General features: G+C 41.8%; 2 protein-coding genes across 3 annotated transcripts in view; both read left to right on the forward strand.

The window, feature by feature from the left end:
• Nucleotides 1–23263, forward strand: part of SHANK2 (SH3 and multiple ankyrin repeat domains 2) — a 318764-nt gene that overhangs the window by 289602 nt on the left and 5899 nt on the right. For both annotated transcript variants that reach the window (XM_027706520.1, XM_027706521.1), the window contains 4 exons: nt 12923–12982; nt 13214–13344; nt 14610–14721; nt 15831–18246. In XM_027706520.1, the coding sequence (XP_027562321.1) occupies nt 12923–12982; nt 13214–13344; nt 14610–14721; nt 15831–18246 (2719 nt within the window). The remainder of the gene's footprint in view (nt 1–12922; nt 12983–13213; nt 13345–14609; nt 14722–15830; nt 18247–23263) is intronic.
• On the forward strand, nt 610–12673 carry LOC113979068. Its single transcript, XM_027706523.1, has 2 exons — nt 610–3040; nt 7401–12673. The coding sequence occupies exons 1-2, from the start codon at nt 2962–2964 to the stop codon at nt 8258–8260; spliced, it is 939 nt and encodes a 312-aa protein (XP_027562324.1). The 5' UTR covers nt 610–2961; the 3' UTR covers nt 8261–12673.

The raw sequence follows: 23263 nt of genomic DNA on the forward strand, positions 1-23263 counted from the left end.
AAGAGACGAATTAAATATGTTGACTTATGTGAGTGTTGCTGTGCTCAGATATTATCAATTTAATATCTGAGCACTATTCAAAATCATGAGGGCTCGAGGAGCAGTTAAAATTGCATGTGTTTCCCAACATGGCACAGTTAGGGTAGCGAAAAACTCCTTCAACATTTTTAATGTGTTCTCTCTTTTTTTCAGGAGCCAGGGAGATGAAGGACTTATCTCCCTCATCTCAAAACTCCCTTTGCTGCTATTACTTTTTTTTTTTGCCTTCAAATGTTCATATACCCATGTTAATTAATTTCTAATATAATTAAAAATAAATGGTTTTAGATAATTCCTCATAGTTTGTTTGGTTTTTCCCCTCGGTGTGGAAGTGTGAGAGTAAGTGTAAGACCAGAGAAGGTTGCAAGTGTCTTAAGTCCTCCACTTTCTTTTTGTTTTTTTTTTCAGTTGGTTGTCTTTCTTTTGTGACTAGGCCAAATTTTCAAATGCTGTCTCTTAAACAGAACATCAAATTGCCACTTAAATTCCACCTGGCTTGCAGGATAGGAGTGGGTATTGACTATATTCTCTGCTTTGTTTTTGTTCTTGAACAGAAACCACTGTTAGACAATGACCATTCCTCTTTCAAGGTAGGCTGAATTGTAAGGCTTCAGGATTGCAGGTGTATTTTAAATGCCTGTATAATTATTTCATTAATTGATTATACTGTTAAAGAGCTGGTACTTGAAAATTGTATCTCTGAAAGAATTTGAACATATCAGTTTTCTGCCTTCCTTAAAGTTACTTTTCATGGTGTGATTATAATGTGTAAATGTGACTTGTGTGTACTAATGTGAAGCAATTTTCAGCCCTAGAAACACAAATAAGACTTTCTTTCAAGAAAGTTTTGATAGTTCTTTACTTTGATACATACAAATCATTTCCATAAATCACGTAATGGTATTTACTCAATGTTAAATGATTAATTTTAGTCACTAAACAATTTTTATGTTTTACTGATTTATTTTCTATATTTTCCCTTTTTTTATTTTATTTTAGTGTACTTTATAGAGTTTACAGAGGTATCCCAGAGAACAGACAAGTATTTTTACTTAATTTTTATAGAAGGAAAGTTTTTCAAGTGCCTTATATGTTTGACTGTATTGCAAAGCACTTCTGTTATTTCCTCATCAAGCTGACTGCTAAAGTAATATTCTCTGCCTGTTGTTCACAGTGTGGTAAATGTGTGATTTTTGGCATTATGATTTAAGCACAATCCTGCAAATTGTTCCTCTGGGGTGGGGCTGGATGAAGTTAATTCTAGGTTAAAATGTGGTGGCAAATTTATGAGGAGTAACCTAATTGTCTACATGAAAACTCAGACCATACAATTTCTGTGTACTTTTAACTATACATTTATATGACATAACTGTAGGCTGAACTTGTTGTTTCTTTCCTCTGAATATGATCATAAATAACAAATTTGGATTTCAACTTAACCTTTAATATTCTTATTCTGAATCAACTCTTTAGCTAAGCTTAGTCTTTAAATGCTTAGTGGTGTGTTGAAAGCCTCATTATACTTAACCTAATTCTGGCCTTTGATGAATTTTTATACATCTAATGTTATTTTAATAGATCAAAAGAAAGCCATTCGTTTTCAGTGGGCACAGCTGATGTATCAGAGATCCATTTTTAACCATCTCCAAATAGGAGTCACCTGTTTTTCCTCAGGGACACTGAAGTTTTACTCATCAGGTGCAGTTGCTTCTATGACAAGCAACATTATCAAAAGATCTTCTATAGTCTGACCAAGCTTTCTTTGGAAATCATTAGGTTCTCATATTTCTGCTGCCACCCCATTAATATTGGAAAGCTGGTCTATCTGCTTCTTTGAAAGCCTTGTCCACATTCCCAGACCTTTCACCCAAATTGTCCTTTACTAGTTCTCCCACTCACAGACTTTCACCCCCAAGTAACTTTAGAAAGTTACTTCCCGGCTATTGTTTTACAAACTAAGCAGGGCAAGCTCTTTTGCATATATATGGGAAGTGACAAAAACCTAAAAGGAATGCAGTGTAAATAATTGCACCTGCCTGTTTTAGATGCTGCTTTTTTTTTTTTCAGACTTGGAAACTTAATTACATGTGTAATCACTCCTGGTTTTCATACCAAAATCAAACTGCTTGTAGTTAAAAATAGAAGAAATTGGGGAAAAAAGTTAATCCATAAGATAAAAGCAACACCACAGCCATATTTTTATGCAGTTTAAATGAATCTCTATCCATTTTTAATAGGCACATGCGAAGACTACCCTTTTAGTTTTAGTGCTGCCTATGTAACCCATTTTTGCAGATTATTGACAAATTTTATCAGCTGATGAAAGATATTAAACTAAACCTGCAAACTCGTATTTAGGGAAGGCAATGGAACAAAACGTGCATGTGCAGTACCTGACATTAAGGGCCATATGCCCAAAGCTGTTGACACCAAGGAAGAATGAATGTCCTGTGTTCCCATCACTTTTCAAAAGGAAAAAAATGCATGTGCCAAATATTTGCCTGTGGTTGACTGCAGATGCTAGACCAGGTGGGTGATACTACAGCACGGAGGTGCAATTGGCATTGTATGAAGTTTTGCATAAAGCACCTGGTACAGTTTCTGTCTGTATCTATCTTAGGTATTTACAAGGCACCTATCACCTTGGTACCTAAGCACTTTGAAAAATGCACCCACCCCAGGAGGCATGATGCAGATACAGACAGAGGCCCAGGTCCAGAGCAGCAGAGGCAGGTCCCAGGAAGCTCTGTGTTCCCGCTGTTGTTGAGCTCCTGGCCCACTTGGTGTGGCCAAGGAACATCTCCACCCACCTGTCAGCAGGAAGACGGTGCCCCACCCCTCACGTGCAGCTCCGCTGGTGGGCAATCTGAAAAGGAAAGATAATGGAAAAGGCAACGATCCAGTAGCAGAGGTGAAACAGGAATGGTGGGATTTCAAAAGGAGGGCTTCTTAAAGAGCAGCACATCTCAGGGGAGGGATCAGCTGCCAGTTCAAGTGGCAGGTAAGGCACAACACAGGCATATATCCCAAATGTTCTTCAGTGAACAAAAGTTAAAGAATACTTCTGATGTCTCTAAAGTTTGTGTATATCCAAAGCCCTGCTCTGTTCTTGGCCTCTGACTCAGTCCTCTACCCCTGCAGATGAATCAAGTGTGTGTACCTCCACCCAACAATTGCTACAATCCTAAATATGTCTAATAACCAACATAAAGGACTCTCACTGGTAATTAATGTTGTGGTGCAAAGGAGACAGCATGGTATAGCAGTGCTCCAAAATAATGGACATATTCATGAACCTAAAGGCTGGCATAAACTTGGCTTCTAGTCACCATGTTCAGGGCAGGATCGGGCAGACACAGCTCACCCCTGCAGGCACACATGGAGCTTCTCCTATGGCCTCCAGGAGCAGTTGCTGATCCACCACATCAGACCAAGCTGTGTATCAGCCCAGGGCAAACACCTGGACAGGGAGCAGCTCCAGGCTCTGCTGCAGAAACAGAGAACCTGTCTGCCAGGGCAGAAAGGAAGATAGCCAGGACTGTGATGGAGGTTCACTAATTGCTATTACGGGGACCACTTTAATACCAGATCTCCTTTTTCTTTAAACACAACAGAATCAGTGAGGTAAAACAACACAAAACAAAAAAGTCTTCAGAAACCTGTGAGTCCCGTGGGACTTTAGGAAATAGCTGCCTAGTAGTCACAGTGATCAACTACTAAAGTTAAAGTTCAGTGGGGTCACTGACTTCCAGAATTTCCGTTCCCTTTAGCCCACATGCATGACCCCTTCTGAGTCCATTGCTTGGTCATTTAAGGATCAAAATGGGAGTCATGCCCTGGCAGAGCAACGGACATAAAGTTAGGAACATGAACCTTGGAGACTGCCAGTTTGGTGGCTGCTATCACTAGATATAAACATAAGTGACCTATTTTGCCTGGATATATCCCTGTGAGCAAAATGCTGCACGTAGGAATGGTGTGGAAGGTGGAAGTGACTAAAAAGATCACAGAATCTGACCTCTTCCTTTTGCTTCGCACCCAAAGAAGCTGAACTTCTTTGTACCCACTCTATTTTAAGCTTTGAAAAGAGAAATATTTTTTTAGAGCAAATTAACAAGCAAGTAAGATCAGCAGTGGTGGTGTACAGTTTGATCCATGTTCTCATGGACAATTTTGACTTGACAATTGTAGTGACCTGTCTCTATTTTTTTTGGAAGTCATCCCTTTTCCAAGGAAAGGAGGTAAAGGCAGTTAATTGAGGTCACTCTATCAGTCAGCTTCAATCCTTCTGTCAGCAGCTGTTCAAACATAGGACAATTTCTGGCTGAACCAAGTTTTCCAATGGCCCTGGCACACCATTTCCACAGCCTAGGCACTGGTGCAACCGTCTGACCAAGATGCACCCTGAACTTCGGGCAATTTTTGGTCATCAAGGAATGGATTTCTTGGGCAGAGACAGACACATTCATCAAGGTGGTGTCAGCCATTGACCTTCAGGCAATTTTCCCAAGTTTAATACAGGCCATACCTGCAGTGCACCCTCGGTTCCTTGTGCCCCATGTCAATGCTTCACAAAGCTTCCAGAACCCAGAGTTACTAAGAGATGTTGAACACCTTGTTACAAGCAATAACAGTTATGATTATTCCTCCTTTTCATTGCTAGCCAAGTTTACCAACCTAACCTAAAACCTGTGAATGTATTCATTATTCAGAAGTATTCGCCAAGAGTTTCCACAATTAACTTTCTGCCCAGGGGTTTTCACAGACTCTTTGCTTGTGCCCTTTGTCATTTGTGTTATTGGTCACCCGTGCCAGATGCTGTTCTTTCAGCTCAGAAAGGCTGAAAATACTGAATAGGAGGGTAACAACTGGTAAATTTTCATAGAGAATAAAGAATTTTGCAAAAATTTACTTTATTATGCTTTTTCAGGGATTTTTTTTCTTCACAAGCCTCTGGCAAGTGTGTGAACATGCACAAATAACAAAAGTTTTGTGATCCCTCTGAATCTGAACAAACTAAAGTCAGTGATACCATTTACAGAAATATTCATAAATCAGTGTGGGCTTTGGAGTTTTTTGATTTTGTTTTGCTTCAGTTTTTGACTTTTAGTTTAGTTTGGTTCTGTTGCTTGCCAGTTGTTAGGTGAGCTCTGCTTAGAACACTTGTCAGGTAAATAGCGTTTTCAAATATGGGGAATTTTCTGATGACATGTCAAAAGAAATACCGAGACATTTTGTACGACCAGTGGCTCTACCAGAATGAGTATATATGATCCCTTATCTCCCACTGATTCCATAGACTTTAACTGAAATGTGTGTTTGCTATGTGTGGTAAAAATAGGTCCCCTGCTTTTTTTGTGCTTTTTTTCATGTGTACTCAAATAGGAAAATGCAGAGATATAATGCATGGTCCTACACTATAGTTGTAAAGAGAGATTTGTTATTGAAGGAATGCCTATGGCTGTATTAGACAAAGTGGGAGAGGAATTGCAAAGGAAGAATCAGTTATTAGTTAGGTTGATATATAGTCGCTTTCAAATCTCCGTGGAGTGGAAGAGCCAATGATTGCATGACAGTTTGTCCCTAAAATTCATTTTCATAAGGAGCTCATGCCTTTTTACAAATACAATCTCATCCTCACTTTCCATAAAACATGCAACTGGACAGTCCAGCTAGAGGGAATATGAATACTTTGAATGTGAATACTTTGAAGTAGTGAATATGCTAAATGCACAAATAATATCCATTATTTTAGCACTTAAAACTCATCTTTCTATTAAGTCACACAGAATCTCTTTTAGGCCAGTATAATATTGGAGGCACTTGGGTGCAGAAATAATGAGTACCACGTTATGGTAGACAGGGAGGAGGGATCCTTGGGTCTGCGAGAAGGAGCTTTCATTTTAAACCATACAAAATAATTTTTAAAAAAATCTATCAAAACCCCCACTGACTCATAAACAGAAGCAAAATTATCATTTAATATGACCTCAGCAACACCTTGCAGATGTAAGCTTACAGCTTCTGTCGAGGTCTGAAGAGCAGCATACAGAGTATTTCAAAAAGCAGAAATTAATCCTTGAAAAATAACTTTTTTTGGGACTGGGATGCCAGAGAGTAGGCATCCAGACCACTGTAGTGTAAGCAGCACAGCCAGCAACGGTGAGCCACTGCTAATCAGGACACAATCCTACTGACAACAGCACTTCTGTCACCTATCCCTTGCCTGAGCCTTGGGAATGCAGGGGTTTGGGCTACCCTACCACAACATTTTAGCCAGACTGCCCCAGATTAATTTCTGATGGCCAAATTGTCCCCCATCAAAAAAAAAAAAAAAAAAAAAAAAAAAAAAAAAGGCAGACCCATTTTTTCAATCTGAAGCATGGAAAAGGTGAGAGCTGTGGCCACAGTCTCACGTAATCCAGAATGGAGCTGGGCAGATGGTGCTCTACTGTGAGCCAGTGATGGCTGCAGGTGCAAACGGCTGAGCCATTCCTCACCTTTGAGGGGGGCATTTTATACAGGGGAGGATTTAGAGTAAGCAAAGAGATAGCATCCTCCACCTTAACGTCTGTAGTGATGCCTCTTTGCACGCTGAGCTGCCACAGGGAAGCACTTGCACCCAGGTTTCCACCACGTGCCCTCAGGCAAGGGAAGAGGTAGCCAGGGGAGGGCAAAACTCAGTTCATTTCCAGGAGATGATGAGATCCCGGTGAGCAATGCCCTCAGATAGCGTTTCCGACTGTTTGGAGGAAAAGAGCAAGGAGAATCCGGCAAATGTTCGGGAGGGCATTGCTCGCGGGATAAACCCCGTGGACGGGCACCGTCGCGCTGCAGCAGTGACTTGGGAGAGAGCCCACTGGGGGTGGGGGTGACGTGAGACGGCGGACAAAAGTGAAGATAGCCAGCAGTGCCTCAGAGCAACAAAGGGCTGCCCTCAGCCAGTGGTGGAGCACATCTGGCACCCCAGGAAGCTCAATTGGACCCTTGGCCCTGAGCTCGTCCCAGGGATTTCTGACTGGCACCACTGCAGTGCATAGGTGAGCTTTTCGCTAGGTTCACTGACATTTCCTGTCACAGTCATGCTGAGGGGAACTGGTAGCTCCTTGCCTTGGGATGCAGCACGGCTGTGTGTGTTCTGGGTACAGGACAGTGTGCATTGGTACCAAAAGTGGTTAATAACTTCAACTGCCACATGCCCAGTGCAGTCACTAAAATTTAGTCGGCCCTTCTGCTTGCCCAAACACATACACTCTTGGCTTCCCAACTGGCTTCTTTCTATGTGTTGTCCAATGCATGTAGATACCTCCATCTGCCTGGCCTCAGATACAGTGGTTGTTGCTCCTCTATTTGATTGCCAGATGTCACTGGGGAGCAAGATGGGGAGGTTCCTGGATCCTCGGGGCAAGCCGGCCATCACCGAGGGAGCTTGCTGTCCACGCCGGCCGAAGAACAGGAATCCTCGGTGCCTGCCTCTGACGAAGACTCACCAGCCAGGACCACAGAGAGCTGGCAGTGGCCACTGTCCTCGTCTGAAACGCACAGCAACGTTGGGGAGGATTTTGAGGGATTTCAAACGCCAGCGCGGACTCCGGAGTGTACCATGGACATACAGTCTCCCGGGGATCAGTCACTCAGTAGAACTCCTCAGTTTGAAAGTGACTCTCCTGAGGAGGAGGGAAATGATGAAATGAATGAAGAGCGCTGCGGTGTTGAGCCTGTCCCTAGGGATCGGGGTTGGAGAGGGCAGCCCCAGCTAACAGAGGGAGAGAAGCTGTTGATGGAAACCAACAGTAGGATTGTGCAGCTGCTGGAAAATATCAAGAGGGAGCATGCACAGTCCATGGGCCTCATGTCCCAGTCCATGGGCCGCATGGAGCTGCAGCTGGGCATTGTGGCTACCTCCACAAGAGCCATCCATAACTACCTGTCAGAGATTTTAGCTTTCCTCAAGCAGCCGAGGACGCAGGTCCTTGAAACGCGCATTTCCCAAAGAGCCACCCCCCATGTCGAGTTGACCTGTGCCTCGACATGGACCGGGGAGGACGCAGTGGCATCCTCCACTGTGTGCTTACCTGGGGCCGAGGGGACGGGCGACTCTCGAGACCCGCCGCAGGCCACCCTGCCTTGTCGCAGTGGCCGGCTGCAGAGAGCCATAACCGAGAGGGCCTCGCTGCCCATGCCTCCACGCCAGGCAAAAGGGGGAGGGAAGAAAAAATAACCATTCCATAGGGTTTTTAGAGGTTTTTTTTAATGTGCCTGTCCTTTTAATTCTTAGCCATAAGGCCATTGGTGGCAGAGTTTCAACCATTTCCTACATTGGCTAACATTGTATTCTGGCTGACTAGATTAGTCTAACATTTTGTAGTTTATATTTGCACTGTTAACTATGTGTGCTGCTGGTATTTGAAGAACATTTGCCTCTGTTCTTTCACTTTAACTTCATACGAGCATTTTTTTACTCTGTGCCAGGCATTCATTGCTTTTCTTACAAATACAAGTCATTTCTTGAGGCAGCTGTTTTTTGAGTTTTCTTTCTCCATTATCCCATCCCCTCTGAGCAAGCACTCGGGACTTGGTGGTAAGTATAGAGGTCTTCGCAATACTCGCCTCCAAAACTGTGTTCGATCAGTCTTTGCCTGGTGTTTCTGGCATGCCAGCCTGAGGTGTTGGGGTCAGCCTGTACCGGATCATGATCATTCTTATCCTCTGTGGGTCTGACCAGCTCAGTTTCTAAGACCCTCGGTGGAGCTAATCCACATGTCTTGGCTATGTCGTACAATAAGTAATGTTGCCAGGATCATACCTCATATTTCTCCTTTGGGGGCTGTATAGTGATGTGCCACCAGATCTATCTAGGCACCTGGCTCTCATTTTCAAAGTTCCTTTCATGATGGATCTGGTGGCTTGATGGGCAGCATTATAATTTTTCCTCTGAGAGAGTCTGGGGATTGGAAACAAGAGTCACTAAGCAATGTGTTCTACGGGGATAAGAGCCATCTCCTGCAACAAATCTATTAGGAGGAGACTGTCCCCTGTAATTATCAGAGATATTAATTATTTAAGAAAAAGAGAAAAAAAAAAGAAAAAAAGCAACTTGCCTGGCAGCCAGACCTCTTGAGAATGTAAAAGTCATGACACGCTGTTGGGTACTGTGCTCCTCTGTCTGTGATTAAGAGCTTCTCATCAGAGACGACCTACATCTTGATAAAACACAACTACTTCCTGTGCCTTTAGGCCATCTAATTTTCTGAGGGCTGGCACCCTGAGCAGAGCACGGGGCCCATTGGAAACCCACAGGGCAGATGGAAACGCACTTTGCAATAAATTATTTTATATCTGTTGGTGCTGCCTCTCTCGGGGGAATTTAATTTAGTGGCACTCAAACTGCTATATGCATGCAGAGGCATCAGACTTGGCTTTTCCATGTGGTATCCCTGACAGTTCTCTGAAAGGATGCTGTTGCCAGGAGCCCCCTGAGCGGTGGTGACCTGTTCTCACGGGTGTAGCATGGCTCCTATGTTTGACTCTCAACACACCGTTGTAACTTCTTGGGAACGTTCAGAAGAGTTTATATGGCAAAGCAGTGATGAATGGAAAATACTAGAGAACAACCATAGGCTTAAAAATTCTCTTCTGTGATTACAACCGAGCTGTGCTCTCTGTCCAGTGAGACATAGACTCTTCTTCCCTGTCTTTCTGTGAGGTTATTCAAGATAAAGCAGATCATATTTTGTTATTCTGCCAGTCAGCCACAAATTGCTCCCGTATAAGTGTGTGTGCGTGTGTGCTTGTGGCTGTACTTTGCTAAATGACTGATTTAAGGATGAAATTGCATCTGGCATGGCCAACCTCCAGTGTAGGCTTTTTCCACTACCAAATATTTCTTCCCTTTCACCTCCATCCAGCTGAGTTCCTTGTAAAAATGCCATTGGAGGTGGGCTTCTTTGGCCACACTTCACACCGGGTACCAATTTTTGCATCTATTTTGTGGCTTTTTTTTTTTTTAATATCTCTTTTGTCAGAACTATTTGTAAAGTTATCCTCAGAGACTTTCCAACACAAGCTTGTAAGCTTTTCCCTCTCACTGGTGCAAGAAATGCATGCTGCAGAGTATTTGAGGTCACAAGGAGGTTGGGAGAGAAGCTAATTAGTGATCCTGACAAATTATTATGGCCTTCTGAACAAGCTAGTTCTGGTGCATAAGTGGTTTGCACACTGGTACTGTGGATGTGAACAGCCCAGTTCAAAGCACAGGGTTTGTCCCAATATGTTTACATCTTCTTTCTTTGGGATGAGTTTGAGTGAAGCTAAGTACAATTCAGCCAGTCAATTTGGCCTAAGTAGCACGTTTGATAATGCAGTGAGAATGTTTTTTATTTTGCACAGTGCTTTCACTTCAGAAGGGTGGTGGAGTTGTGGCCAGATGTTAAGAATTTGACTTGCTCTTCAGGACCCGCCATGTAGCTGCTACCATTTAGAACCAATCTCGTTCCCACGTGCTGGCTACTTCCATGGCTTCAAATTTTTTTGTTGTAGTCTCAAAACAACAGCCTCCACTCCACCTTTGCTTCCTGACCAAAGGCAGCAGAGCAAAGAGAAGATATAGCAGTGCTGCAGTTGAAAGTGCCACGCAAGGAAGCACTAAAGAGTTCCTTGCAAAGCAGCTTAAGCTTTAACCTGCTCTCCTCTTCCATTTCCAAGTGCTTTAGCTAGATATGGCAAGGCACAAAGCACCACTCCAACGGGAGCAGCCATAGGGTGAGAAGGACTGGGAACCTACAGACAAGAAACCTGCAATAAACTTACACAAAGCCAAGGGGGTTTTTCCACCTGGAAGTAGTAGATGGTATTAAGAATTGGTGCCAACTGATATTTTGCTCAGATCCAACATTAGGATCTGACTTGTAGTATTGTCTAGCAAAATCAGTGCAGTTGGAGGGTATGTATGTTCCATCCCCAACAAATATTTTCATGCTTTTCAAGTGTCTGTCATGGCCTCATCACTCTTTCCCTGTAGCTTTTTGTTGTCTGAATGGGTATATGGTTACATGTGTCTGTTAAAAATAAAGGGGATCAGTTCTTACATGGTATATTTATATTTCTTATGTACAGATTTTGAGTATGTAGTGCTTCAGTTTCCAAAACTTCCTTCTTTCTGTGTCCAAAAGACCAGTTGTTTGGCTTCTGGAATGTTAACAAGGGTGGGAGAGCCTTAACAGGAAATCTCTGCCCAGTTGAAGCTCTTGGTGATAGATCCCCTGAGTATGATTCTGCAGTCTGGCCATATTTTTGATGTATAGGTCAAATATTCGTGGTTACACCGTTGCTTTCTGATGCCTTTTGCTGAGCAGAAGTGCAGATATTTTTCTTTCAGAAGTTCACAGTTTGTATAACAAAGTCATTATGAAATGTGACATGAAGTTTGTTTTATTTTTGAATATGTGTGATGATTTTAAGAATTTTTTTCCTTTTTCTCCTTCCACTGGATGATTTAAATCCCACCAAAAAAATAAAGCAGACCAATGAAAAGAATTGAATGCTAACTTCAATTGAAAAGAAATAGCAACACTACTCTTGTGAGACAGTTTTCAGCAGTGTTCAGCTTGCTGGTCCTGCTCAGCCTTTCCTTTCCTGCCTGCTCCCTGATCCTCTGTGACACTGAAATATCCACTTCTAGGACAACCTACTTCCTAACCCGAAGGCTAAAAGTTTTTCCCTCTCTTTTTCTCCCTTTTAAAATACCATCCTTGCATCAGCCAGATCTACTGTTTAGAGGGATCAAAAGCTCTTTTCCTCCTGCCTTATTCCCATCCATATCAATATCCAGGGCCCTGAGTGCGCTGCTCTCCTGTGAGAGGTAAAACTTAAATCCCTAAATCCAATACTTGGCATAGTAACACTGCCAAAAAAAATGGTGGTTTGTTTTTTTTTTTTAAATCTATAGTACCCTAATGAAGTAGCTACCCTTGTTTGCTGAAGCAAATAAACAATTATTTGGGAGATGGATTTAATTTCTGAAAAGTAACATTGCTCTAACTCGTGTTGTGGAAGCCCAGGAGCCAGGCTAAGCTATTCCACTCACACAAACACCACAGGCTATGTAACTAATCCTTACTTTGGTGAAACTTCAAAGGAAAAGACACTAAATTAACGTGCTGCACAGGGAAGCAAATGCCATGGAAGGCGTAGCAAGGAAACCTGTTGGTATGATTCAGTTTTGGATTCTAGCACAGATTCAAAACTCAAACTATTCTGGTGGCTTAGGCTACTTGTTTAATTTCTCCATGCCTTGGTTTCACAGTAGTAGAAGGGGCAAAAAAAGGAACTGTCAGGCAATAATTAGTTGATTATATGGTACTTTGAGGTCTTCAGTCTGAAGGAGTAACCTAATGTATTAAGTGCTGATGGAACTTGTTTGTGACCAAAGTTGGAGACGGGGCTAACACCAGCACTCAGCTTTGGAACATTCTGAATAAAGTTCTCCCCATATTTTACCATCGTGTCATATGGTAGATCAGAATCCCAAATCCAAATGTTGAAGCTCTCACTCAGACTTGGACTTTGCCTATTTGGTCTGTTTCTGACCACAACTAAATACATTCTCAAGCCATCCAGTAGTTAAAATAAAAAACCCACATATTAAAGTTTCATTTAAACAAGTAATGCAGTTAGTAATGCCAGTCTATGAGTCCAAGAGTGTGAATAAATTAGAACGTTATTACTTGAGGAGAATAGGCATAAAAGAGCACTTCTGGAGTACTTGTTATTGTCCAAAATATCACTGAAATTCTGATGACTAAGTACAGTCTGCTTATCTCTATTTGAAACAGTGCTGTACAGATTCATTATTTCTAAAGGTCTTCTTTCCATTTCTATATAGATATTCTCCCTTCACATTTTGAAGGTTTGAAGAAGAGGATTGTTTTTCGAGTCACACTAAGTAAACATTAAATGCATGCAGGCTTAAAACTAAAGCATGCATGTTATGTAGCAGCAATAAAAAGTGCTCGGCTTGCACGACTTATGATGCTCAAGCGTTGCCTTGTTAAAATGCCAAAAAAATTTTTCTTTGCATTTTTTTGAAACGTAAATCTCTTCCTTTGACCCTGCAATACTTTTCAGTTTCTATGGACAAATGATATTTATTTTACTGAACGCTTTTATATTACAGATAAGGTGGATGAAATAGTACCAGTTTCCAAGCCATCAAGAATTGCAGACAATGCAACTGTGGACTCGAGAGTGGCAACGATAAAACAGAGGCCTTCTAGTAGATGTTTTCCCTCAGCTACAGATATGAATGTGAGTGGGAGCTATGAAGTGCTGCTTTCATTTCTGGAACTGGTTGGAGGGGGTCTTTTGGCTTTAGATATTTATTTTACTTTTATTATCTTGTAACTTTTAAGGCATGGTCTACTCTGCATTTCTAGTAATAGTTTTGGGACAGAACAGTCTACATACCCCTATAAAACCTTTCTCATTATGTCCTCATATTTATTCTGAGACTGTCACACGAACAGCATTGCTCCCTCAGTGTTACTCAAGCAGATGTGAACCTGAGCTGGTGAGAGCCCAACAAGTTCTGAACTTGAAGGTGTCATTACAACACGAAGCCTAAGTTAAAAAAAACATGCTGAAAATCAAGGTATTCTATTTCAGTTTCAACACCAGAGTTAGTGCAGCCACACCATCCCCACTAATGCGAAAGTTTCTCCTACTGCAGGTTTTTATTGTCCTAATGGCATATATAGTACCTCAATTAAATAATGCACGATGATTTGTAAGTGAAAAATTGACATTAATTAATGTAGCACGTATTAAAAATTAAACTCCAGAACTCTGAAATTGAATTGTTCAGTTGCAGGATTTGGTCTCACAAAACTTTGCATGTGAAAAAAAAAATTGGTTTTATTGCATTTTAGATATATTTTTCCATTATCCATCTCTCTGAAAGAGCATCAGTCCTGATGTAACAAGCACTTTCTGTTCGCAGCAGCTCAGGGTGGAAGGAAATTAAGGCTATTCTAAGAGGTAGAGTACAAATAGTTTTGTGATGAGAAGGAGGAACAATTGAGAGCACTGGGATTCAGGTCGCATTCCTCAGTTCCCAGCTGAGATGCTGACTGCCAGTGTAACCTTGCACAAGACACCTTGAGTCTGTGCAAGACTCCAAGAATAGGTCTGGTCTTCAGAAGTGAAGGGAGATCACACAGAGGGAGCATTAATAGCTACAGGGTGTGTGGTTGGGTTTTTGGGACTGAATGAATTAAAATGCAGTTGCTCATGCTTCCGCTTTCTTACAGCACTCAAAATGTGCTGGAAACTTTAATATATTGCCTTGTAAATAATTTCAAGGAAATACACTTACAGCTGCTGTCACTTTATATAAATAAAACCCTTCCCTTTCTGTTCCCCTCCTCCCTAGAATAACACCAATTTTGTAATTTTCCATAGGAATTCTAAGTAAAAGGGATAGTGGATTAGCAGCTATGACAGAACAGTTATTTACATGTGAAAGAGACATTCATGCTTTAATGCTTGTGGGGTTTCTGTTTGCTTTTTTGTAGTCCATGTATGAGAGACAGGGTATTGCCGTGATGACGCCCACTGTACCAGGGAGTCCTCAAGGTCCGTTTCTGGGTATACCTCGGGGTACAATGAGGAGACAAAAATCTATAGGTAAAATGCTTCTCATGTATAGTTTACTTGTGCATTAATCATATACTTGTAGTAACTTTACTTCTCTCTTAAAGCATAGTCCTCCGACACCTTTGCGTCAGTGAGTGACTGTTTAATTTTTGTACAAAGTTCATGAGAAAAGAAGTTTTTGTGTTAGGTGATGTAATTTCCACATTCTGCTTTGATGGCAGTAGGCAACTCTGGAATTATAATGTAATTGTTTTCTTTAGAATGTTGCCTCTAACAAGGAAAAAAAAAAGATCAGTACAAGCCCTTTGCAAAGCATTGGGGCAAAACATTATCCCTTTTTTCTTTGTTATTGAGGTAAAAGCACTGTAATGCTGTGTAGTTTACAAAGCAATCCTGTTTATCAAACAGACTAAAATTCTCCTTTTTTTCATATCAAATTATGGCAATAGATGATTTTACAATAAAGAAAGGAAGAACAGACAAAACCAGACCAAATTTGGGTTTGCTTTGTTCTTGGTAGTAATCTTAGTAGTGATTTTTATCAATTTAGAAACACATTATGCTGATGTAAAATTAGCATCCAAATTACCCCACTATTACCTGGTTTATTTGTGTTAAAAGCTGTATTTGTAATGATATAATGTCATCCTTTGTAAGGAAACGTTATGATTTTTGTCCCCAGTAGGATCTTCACAGTCGTCATGCTAAATTCCAAATGCATCTTAAAAATTCATTAGGTTTCCAAGTTGCATTATTATATGCATTTTACAGAGTGCTAGAGCAAGGCAGAAGCTACTCTTCTGCACAGAACATCTTCCCTCTTCAGTAATTTTCATAGAAAATGTGCTTCTCTACAGCTACCTTGATGATACATAAACCCCAAACATTTGCCTACACATCAGTGATCAGTTTAATTAAAACTCTGTAGCATCCTTTTCAATTCTGGCACCTGGAAGTCCAACAGGAAAGAATTCCTATGTAGGAATCAACCAAAAGACCTCCTTTAGAATTTTGCATATGCCTTGTGTCATGGGAAATGCACCCTGGCATTTTGGGTTGGATACAGAAATAATACAGTAATAATGCAGAGGGATCCCAGTGGAAGACAGTGTTTTAAATATACTTTCTGATTTTTTTAGGAATAACAGAGGAAGAACGGCAGTTTCTGGCTCCTCCTATGCTGAAGTTTACCAGAAGTCTCTCAATGCCTGACACCTCTGAAGATATCCCACCACCACCACAGTCCTTACCTCCCTCACCACCACCACCTTCTCCCTCTCTGTACAACTCCCCCAAATCCCTGACAACAAGGAGCTATGGAACTATTAAACCTCCATTTAACCAGAATTCAGGTGCAAAAATTTCCTTGGTTAGGCCTGAGAGCGTGGGAACGATGATAAGGGACAAAGGGATCTATTACAGACGAGAACTGGACCGATACTCTCTGGACTCAGAAGACCTGTACAGTCGAAGTGCCGCATCTCAGGCAAATTTCAGGAACAAGAGGGGTCAGATGCCAGAAAATCCATATTCTGAGGTTGGGAAGATTGCAAGCAAAGCAGTTTACGTGCCGGCCAAACCAGCGAGGCGGAAGGGGATGCTGGTGAAACAATCCAACGTTGAGGACAGTCCAGAAAAGACCTGCTCTATTCCAATCCCTACAATCATTGTGAAAGAGCCATCCACCAGCAGCAGTGGGAAAAGCAGCCAAGGGAGCAGCATGGAGATTGATCCTCAGTCTTCAGAGCAACCGGGGCAGCTCCGGCCCGATGACAGCTTGGGCGTCAGCAGTCCGTTCGCAGCAGCCATTGCAGGGGCAGTGAGGGACAGGGAAAAGAGGCTGGAAGCTAGGAGGAATTCTCCAGCCTTCCTTTCCACGGACCTGGGAGATGAGGATGTTGGGCTAACCCCACCAACACCACGCATGAGGCAGTCTAAGTTCACCGATGAAGCAATGTTCAGTAGCGAGGATGGTTTCAGACAGCTCATGTCGCCATCGCCTATTCCTGCACCCAGAGAGCCTGAAAGTCTCTTTAATAGCAGTGAGCCCAGCAATCAGAGTGACTCAAGGACATTAAATGCCTCGTCCAAAATGAAAGGTACTGACAATAGTGCAGTGGCAGCCAAGTCCACGAACGCATCCAGCCCGGAGAGTTACGTGCACCCGGTCACAGGGAAGCTGTTGGATCCAAACTCACCACTAGCCCTCGCGCTCTCTGCCAGGGACAGAGCCATGAAAGAACAAACACAGCAGATTCCAGGCAAAGGAGATGCTGTCAAAACAGACCTTAATAAACCGCTTTACATCGATACAAAGCTGAGACCCAACATGGAAACAACTTTTCCTGTTACTGCCACTGTCACGAGGCAAAACACCCGTGGCTTGTTGAGACGGCAGGAGACTGAGAACAAGTATGAAACAGATGCAGGAAAAGAAAAGAAAGCTGAGGAGAAGAAGAACATGTTGATAAACATTGTGGATACCTCACAGCAGAAGTCAGCTGGCTTGTTGATGGTTCATACCGTGGACACAGCGAAGTCAGACGATATGCCTGAAGATGAGGAGGAAAAGGAAGCTGAGATGGAGCCAAGTCCTGAAAACTCCCCGCCAGAGAGGGTAGAGGGGAGCGAGGAAGCGGAAGAAAGTGAGCTGAGCGCACCTGCTGCACCTGAGCCACCGGCATCTCCCTGCAAAACCATCGTGGCAGCAAGCTCTGTCGATGACCCCGTCATCCTGCCCTTCCGCATCCCCCCACCACCCTTGGCATCGGTGGATATTGATGAAGAGTTTATGTTCACTGAGCCATTGCCCCCTCCCTTGGAGTTTGCCAACAGCTTTGATATCCCCGACGACCGTGCGGCTCCTGGGTCAGCTCTGACAGACCTGATCACGCAGAGGAAGAATGGCACACCCTTGCCCGCACCATTCCCCCCCAGCCAGCCAACAAATTCCCTAGACAGCAAAAAGCAAATGGGTCTTTCAAACTGTTTGCCTGCCTCCTTTCTGCCACCCCCTGACAGCTTTGATAACGTCACTGACTCTGGGATTGAGGAGGTAGACAGCCGAAGTAGTAGTGACCATCACTTAGAGACAACCAGCACTATCTCAACGGTGTCCAGCATCTCTACCTTATCCTCAGAAGGGGGGGAGAACGTGGATACTTGTACAGTCTATGCAGATGGGCAAACATTTCTGGTGGACAAACCCCCAGTACCTCCTAAGCCAAAAATGAAGCCCATAATCAACAAAAGCAATGCACTTTACAAGGACGCGCTGATCGAGGAGACTGTGGACAGCTTTGTGATCCCTCCTCCCGCTCCGCCCCCGCCTCCCATCAGTGCCCAGCCCAACATGGCTAAAGTTGTCCCCCAAAGGACATCCAAGCTATGGGGGGATGTGCCGGAGGTGAAAAGCCCGATTCTCTCAGGCCCCAAGGCTAATGTTATTAGTGAATTGAACTCAATACTCCAGCAAATGAACAGAGAGAAATCCTCAAAACCAGGGGAGGGATTGGAGTCACCGACCGGAACAAAGACTGCAAGTCTCAGTACAAGGTAAAAGTAATTAACCAAATAATTTCCTGATAAAGGCTTGATTTTTTTGCCAGCCCCTCACTAACTTCCCCTGTAAATCATGTAGATTTAAGAAGAGTGTACTCTGTTCTATGTATTTGCTTAATGAATAGTCTATGTCAAACAAGAATTCCTTACATTGTCAATATTTGTGTAGCCTACACCATAGGACAGGAGCTTTCTCAGTCTTCTCAAACTTTAAAGACAGTTTGCACAAACCTTTCAATCATTTCGACGTGAGTCACTTGGATTTCTTTTTAAGCAGTATTTTTCTCTTTAATTTTTTTTTCTTTAAAAATATGGTGATAATTTATTTTTCCCTCAGTCCCATAAGCTATTTTGGCTTCAAACAGGTAAAACATGGTTTTGCCTAGGGTTCCTTCACATTCACTGTGTGGTGCCATTTGATTCATGCTGAGGCCTCTCATAATCCACTTTACCATAAAGCATAAAGCTATTTTAGAAAATTACTCATTGAAATCACTGTAAGGTGTTCATGTTATTACTAAAAAGTTAATTTAGCATCTCTGCCACTTAGTATTAGGGGGTTTAAGTTCTGCCTTTTTCTGGTTAGTGAATAGTCCCTGATGTTCACAGGTTGAAGGAGGTGTCCCTGGCAGGGCACTGCAATACATTCATGTATAACTGGTTTCTGAAAGGTACTTAAGTGATAAGTAACAGAAGCCAGACACCACTGGGGGAATGTACAAGTAATTTTGTGGAACATGGACATAATCTCATGAAATCCAGTCACCAAAACAAAACAAAAAAAAAAAAGTAATTTTTGTTAGAATTATTCTGCTGGTTAATAAATAAGTCAGCCTTTGAAAAGCTGCTATACTTTGCATACATGAAGGTAATTTGATTTTTAAGGGAAGGATGGCTCTGTTGATTGCAAATGATTGCTCATTCAGAAAACAGTATGATCAACAGCCTCAGCCTCAGGTATTCATATTGTTTTCTGCAAGATGGAAGTCATCAAACTGGTGACAGGGGGGTAATACAATTTTTAGAATGAAAGAATGGAAATAAAACACTGAAATTCTGGACTTCTTGTCGGTGGCACTTGACTAATTGGAGCAGAAACTGAGTTGACTGTACAGGGAAAGCCTTCATACATGAAAAAAACCACTGTTTTTGCTAGACATTGATCATGTGGTCTAGTAACCATGGCAGTGTTGGATCAAGGGTTGGACTTGATGATCTCAGAGGTCTTTTCCAACCTGGCTGATTCTATGATTCTGTGTTTCTTGTTAAGTCCCATGACCACGTTGCCTTTAGCTTCATGTGTATAATATTAATCATCTTTTATTTTTAAAATGATAGGTATTTCCAGATTACAGTGGAGATCTTTACCATCCCTATTTTATTAGAAAATAACTGAAGCTACCAACTACAATGTACTGTAAAAATATCAAAGTATCATCATTACTGAGAGGAAAATGAAAAGTAGAAGTAAATATACATTTTTTTGAGAAAAGATGTTTAAAAATTATAAAGGCTGGAAAAAAATTAAAAACTATACCACTTCATTGGAGGAAAGCAAACTATTACATAAGTAAGAGTAGCCCCATTTTAGAGAAAGATCTGACTTTAAAAAAATTCAAAAAGCTCAAGGACAGAAAAGCAATATAAATTTGTAACGCTGTCCAACTCAGGTTTGGCAAATTCTTTAGTCTTCATTATGGAATACAGAAGCTCAATTTGGAAACAAAACCACCCAAAGCATTATTTCAATGTGGCTGAAATCCTACTTCTTTCCCGAAAAGTAAAACCAAACAGACATCTTTGCAAATCAGAGAGAGGATCCTGGGATGTAACAATGCCGAAAGATCTATGAAGGAACAAATAGGATAAATTGGCAGTGGAATAGAGCAGCAAAACTCTTGGCTGCTGTTTGACCGTGGAAGAAAACAGAATTCCTGGTGGGAACAGGAGGAAGGAGAGCTGTGTTTTGTTTCGTTCTGTTTTCAAAAGTGATATGATTATGTTATTTTTTAATTACGAGGTTAACTGAAGATGCTAAAATGATCAGAAAAGGATCTCTTTTTTAAGCGAAGTGATATGTGGGAGCCAGCAGAGGAGAACCAGCTACCCACAGATATTAAAAGTATATTTGGAAAGGTGCTGCAGGCAATTCCTTTTCATCTCGACAAGGGTGAGGTAGAGAAATGGAAATGTAGAAGATCAGCTGTAGATTCAGATTCCACCCCCTGGAGCCAGGCAGGACCTTCCCCTCTGCCTGTGCAAAACCAGCCCCACATGCCAGGGGTGGATGAGAGAGGATTGATTTCTCAGCTTGATAAGAAGTCTGAAAGAGGGAGCAGCATAAGCCGTTGATGCTTGGTAAATGCTTTTTTTTTTTTACTGCTTTTACTCCTGTCTTATCTTTTAAAAGTTAAATAAATTACAGCCTTTCTAGCCCACTTGCACAACTACCACAATTTTTTACAAAGCTGTCAAATATTATGACCAAGGAATACCAACTTGTGAAAATTTCAAGTATGAAAGCTAATATTTAAATTTTAAAGGTAAAATTCATGGAGTTTCTTGTTTTTTTTTTCTAATACTATAAAGCCTATGACAGCCAATTGCAGAGCTTGCAGCCCTTCCCTGTGAGGTTGCATTAGAAAGGGAGAAAAGGAATTTTAGCTCATGAAAAGCATGGATTCTGCTAAATTAAAGAACAACTTGTTGGCTCTGCTAAAGGAAAAATGATAAAAAATGAGTATGCATGTTCCCTTCCTTCAGCCAAGGAGAGGGATTGGGAAGTGTTATAAATAGCAACAACATTCACAGGCTTGCTTGGGTGATGTTCACAACCCAAGCAGCCTGATGAAATTAAAAATATGTAGTTGCTTATTGGCCCATACATGAAGTTATAGCCCAGAGTAGAATCCTAAATATCCCAGAAAATTCCTTTTGCACAGCCTTTTGCACAGTAGATGTACAGTTGTGGTTCATTCACAGCAACTGCCCTGTTAGGGTAGTACAGGGGTGAATTAAACTGTAGATAGTTCTTGCCACAGAAACCCATAAAAATATCCTTTTTTGTATATTTTTGGTAAATGAGGATTAGGAAGAGGTCATCCTACAGTACTGAACATAATTTCTCAGTTATTACATTAAAACCACCCTAAACTTGCTTTTATTCTCTGCACGCGGGTTTAACAATAATTTTACACAGGGTATTTATAGTTTTCCATGGTTCTTGTGGAGACACTGAGTTTCAAGATTTTAAATAAAGCCTGAAAACTTTTGTCTGGAAACCATCTGCTTCTCAGTGACAGTGGCTAGCCATGGGATAGGGAAAAGGAGTCTGGTAGGAGAAGGAAAAAGAGGAAGAAGGAGGAGGATGCGCTTGCTTACTTTGTACTAATAAAAGCATAGTTTGGTCAGAAGGTTTGAGAACAGAGACTCTACTCCCAATTTTGGCCATCATTTACTTTAAGAAATTTAAGAAATTATGGCAATAGATAGAGATTTTAATCTGGTCTCTCTATGTAGTCAGGTCCCAGTATCTGACCATCGCTCCCTCTGATTTTCCTCATCCTTCCTTACAGAAAACCTTGAGGGTTGCTTGAATATGGGGCTCTGTTTGACCCAAACACCCGGAACTAAAGCCCCAGTGACGAGCTCTGGTTGTGATTCCTGTTTCCAAATTTGGATATGCTCATGTGCAGCGCTGGGAAGACCCAGGGAGGGAGCACCTGCCTTGGCAGGTGATGCTCTGCTCTCAGCGAGGAGGACAGGACACGTAGTATCGACCGTGGTGTTAAAAATACAGTGGTGCTATAAATTCACTCGAGAGGCTACTGGCTTTTACAAGGAGCTGATAAAAGAACTGGGGAGAAGAGAAAGGCGGGATTTTTATCAGGTGAAGGGGGGAGCGCTGGCTCTGTCTGTGAACCCGGCAGTTGCGTAGCAACGTGGTGATCAAGTGCAAGCCTTTGAGACCCGCTGAATAATGTCAGCGTGATTAACACAGGATAGACCCCATGGCTGCTGGGGAGAGAAAACACAGCACCCAGCGAAAACAGCATCCTGGCTCCGAGTATTAATAAAGAATAATGAACAGCAACTGCCGCTGCTCCGTCCCAGCACTGGTACCAAAATGATCGGTAGCTTTGCCACAGGGAGAAACAATTTCTAGTTCAAACAGTGCTTGTGTTCTTCTGGCTGTGTTTGCACAATGTTCCTGTGGCCTCTGGGGTGAGCTGGCATCACTTCTGGTAGTGGGAAATGCTCATTATAAATGTGGGAGTTGTGGAGGATGCTTAACCAGGCAGAATTGAGTTCTCTAGGAAAAATAACCTGTACTGTGTTGGAATAACAAGTTTTAAAAGTGGAACTGTCCATGGCCAGTAGTTTTGGCCATCTCTGAATTATTTTTTTCACGAGTATCTGGAAAAGTTTCTGTTTTTTCCATAAACAGGTAAGGCAGAACTGAACTTAGAAGCAAATCCTGCTTAGTAGCAAATCCAAGGACTGATCCTACATTTGGTTTGTTGTAAAGGATGTCTGGGTCTTGTAGTTGATGAAATAGGTGGGATAGTTCTCAAGCCTTGATTTTTCACTTGACTGCTCTCTCAGTAGACTCATTTCATGTTGTTAACCATTTGTCAACCAATTTCACAGGATTGCTTGCTTTGTTACTAATTTCTGCAGTGTTTCAGTCATTCCATTTTGTCATTTTTATTTGCTGTCATGACTGCTGTTGTCAGAGGAGGGTCATGCTGAAGTGCCATGAAGTAAGTGCTGACCATAAACCATAGAATATTCTATATATTGTACATTCTGCTTCTTTTAAACTCATTGTTATTGCATTTTAGTGACTTTGGTGTTGGCTTTGTTACACAGTGCAATGTGAATTAGATCAGCCTAATCCAGAAATGATAGCCATCCTAAAACCAGGAGTAGGATGTCATTTCACTGTGAAATAAAAGCCACATTCATCAAAGAAGTATTCAGAAAATTTTTAATAATGTGAAAATGTAAA

Source organism: Neopelma chrysocephalum, unplaced genomic scaffold (assembly GCF_003984885.1).
Source record: "Neopelma chrysocephalum unplaced genomic scaffold, ASM398488v2 Primary Assembly neopelma1_381, whole genome shotgun sequence".
Lineage (NCBI taxonomy): Eukaryota > Metazoa > Chordata > Aves > Passeriformes > Pipridae > Neopelma > Neopelma chrysocephalum.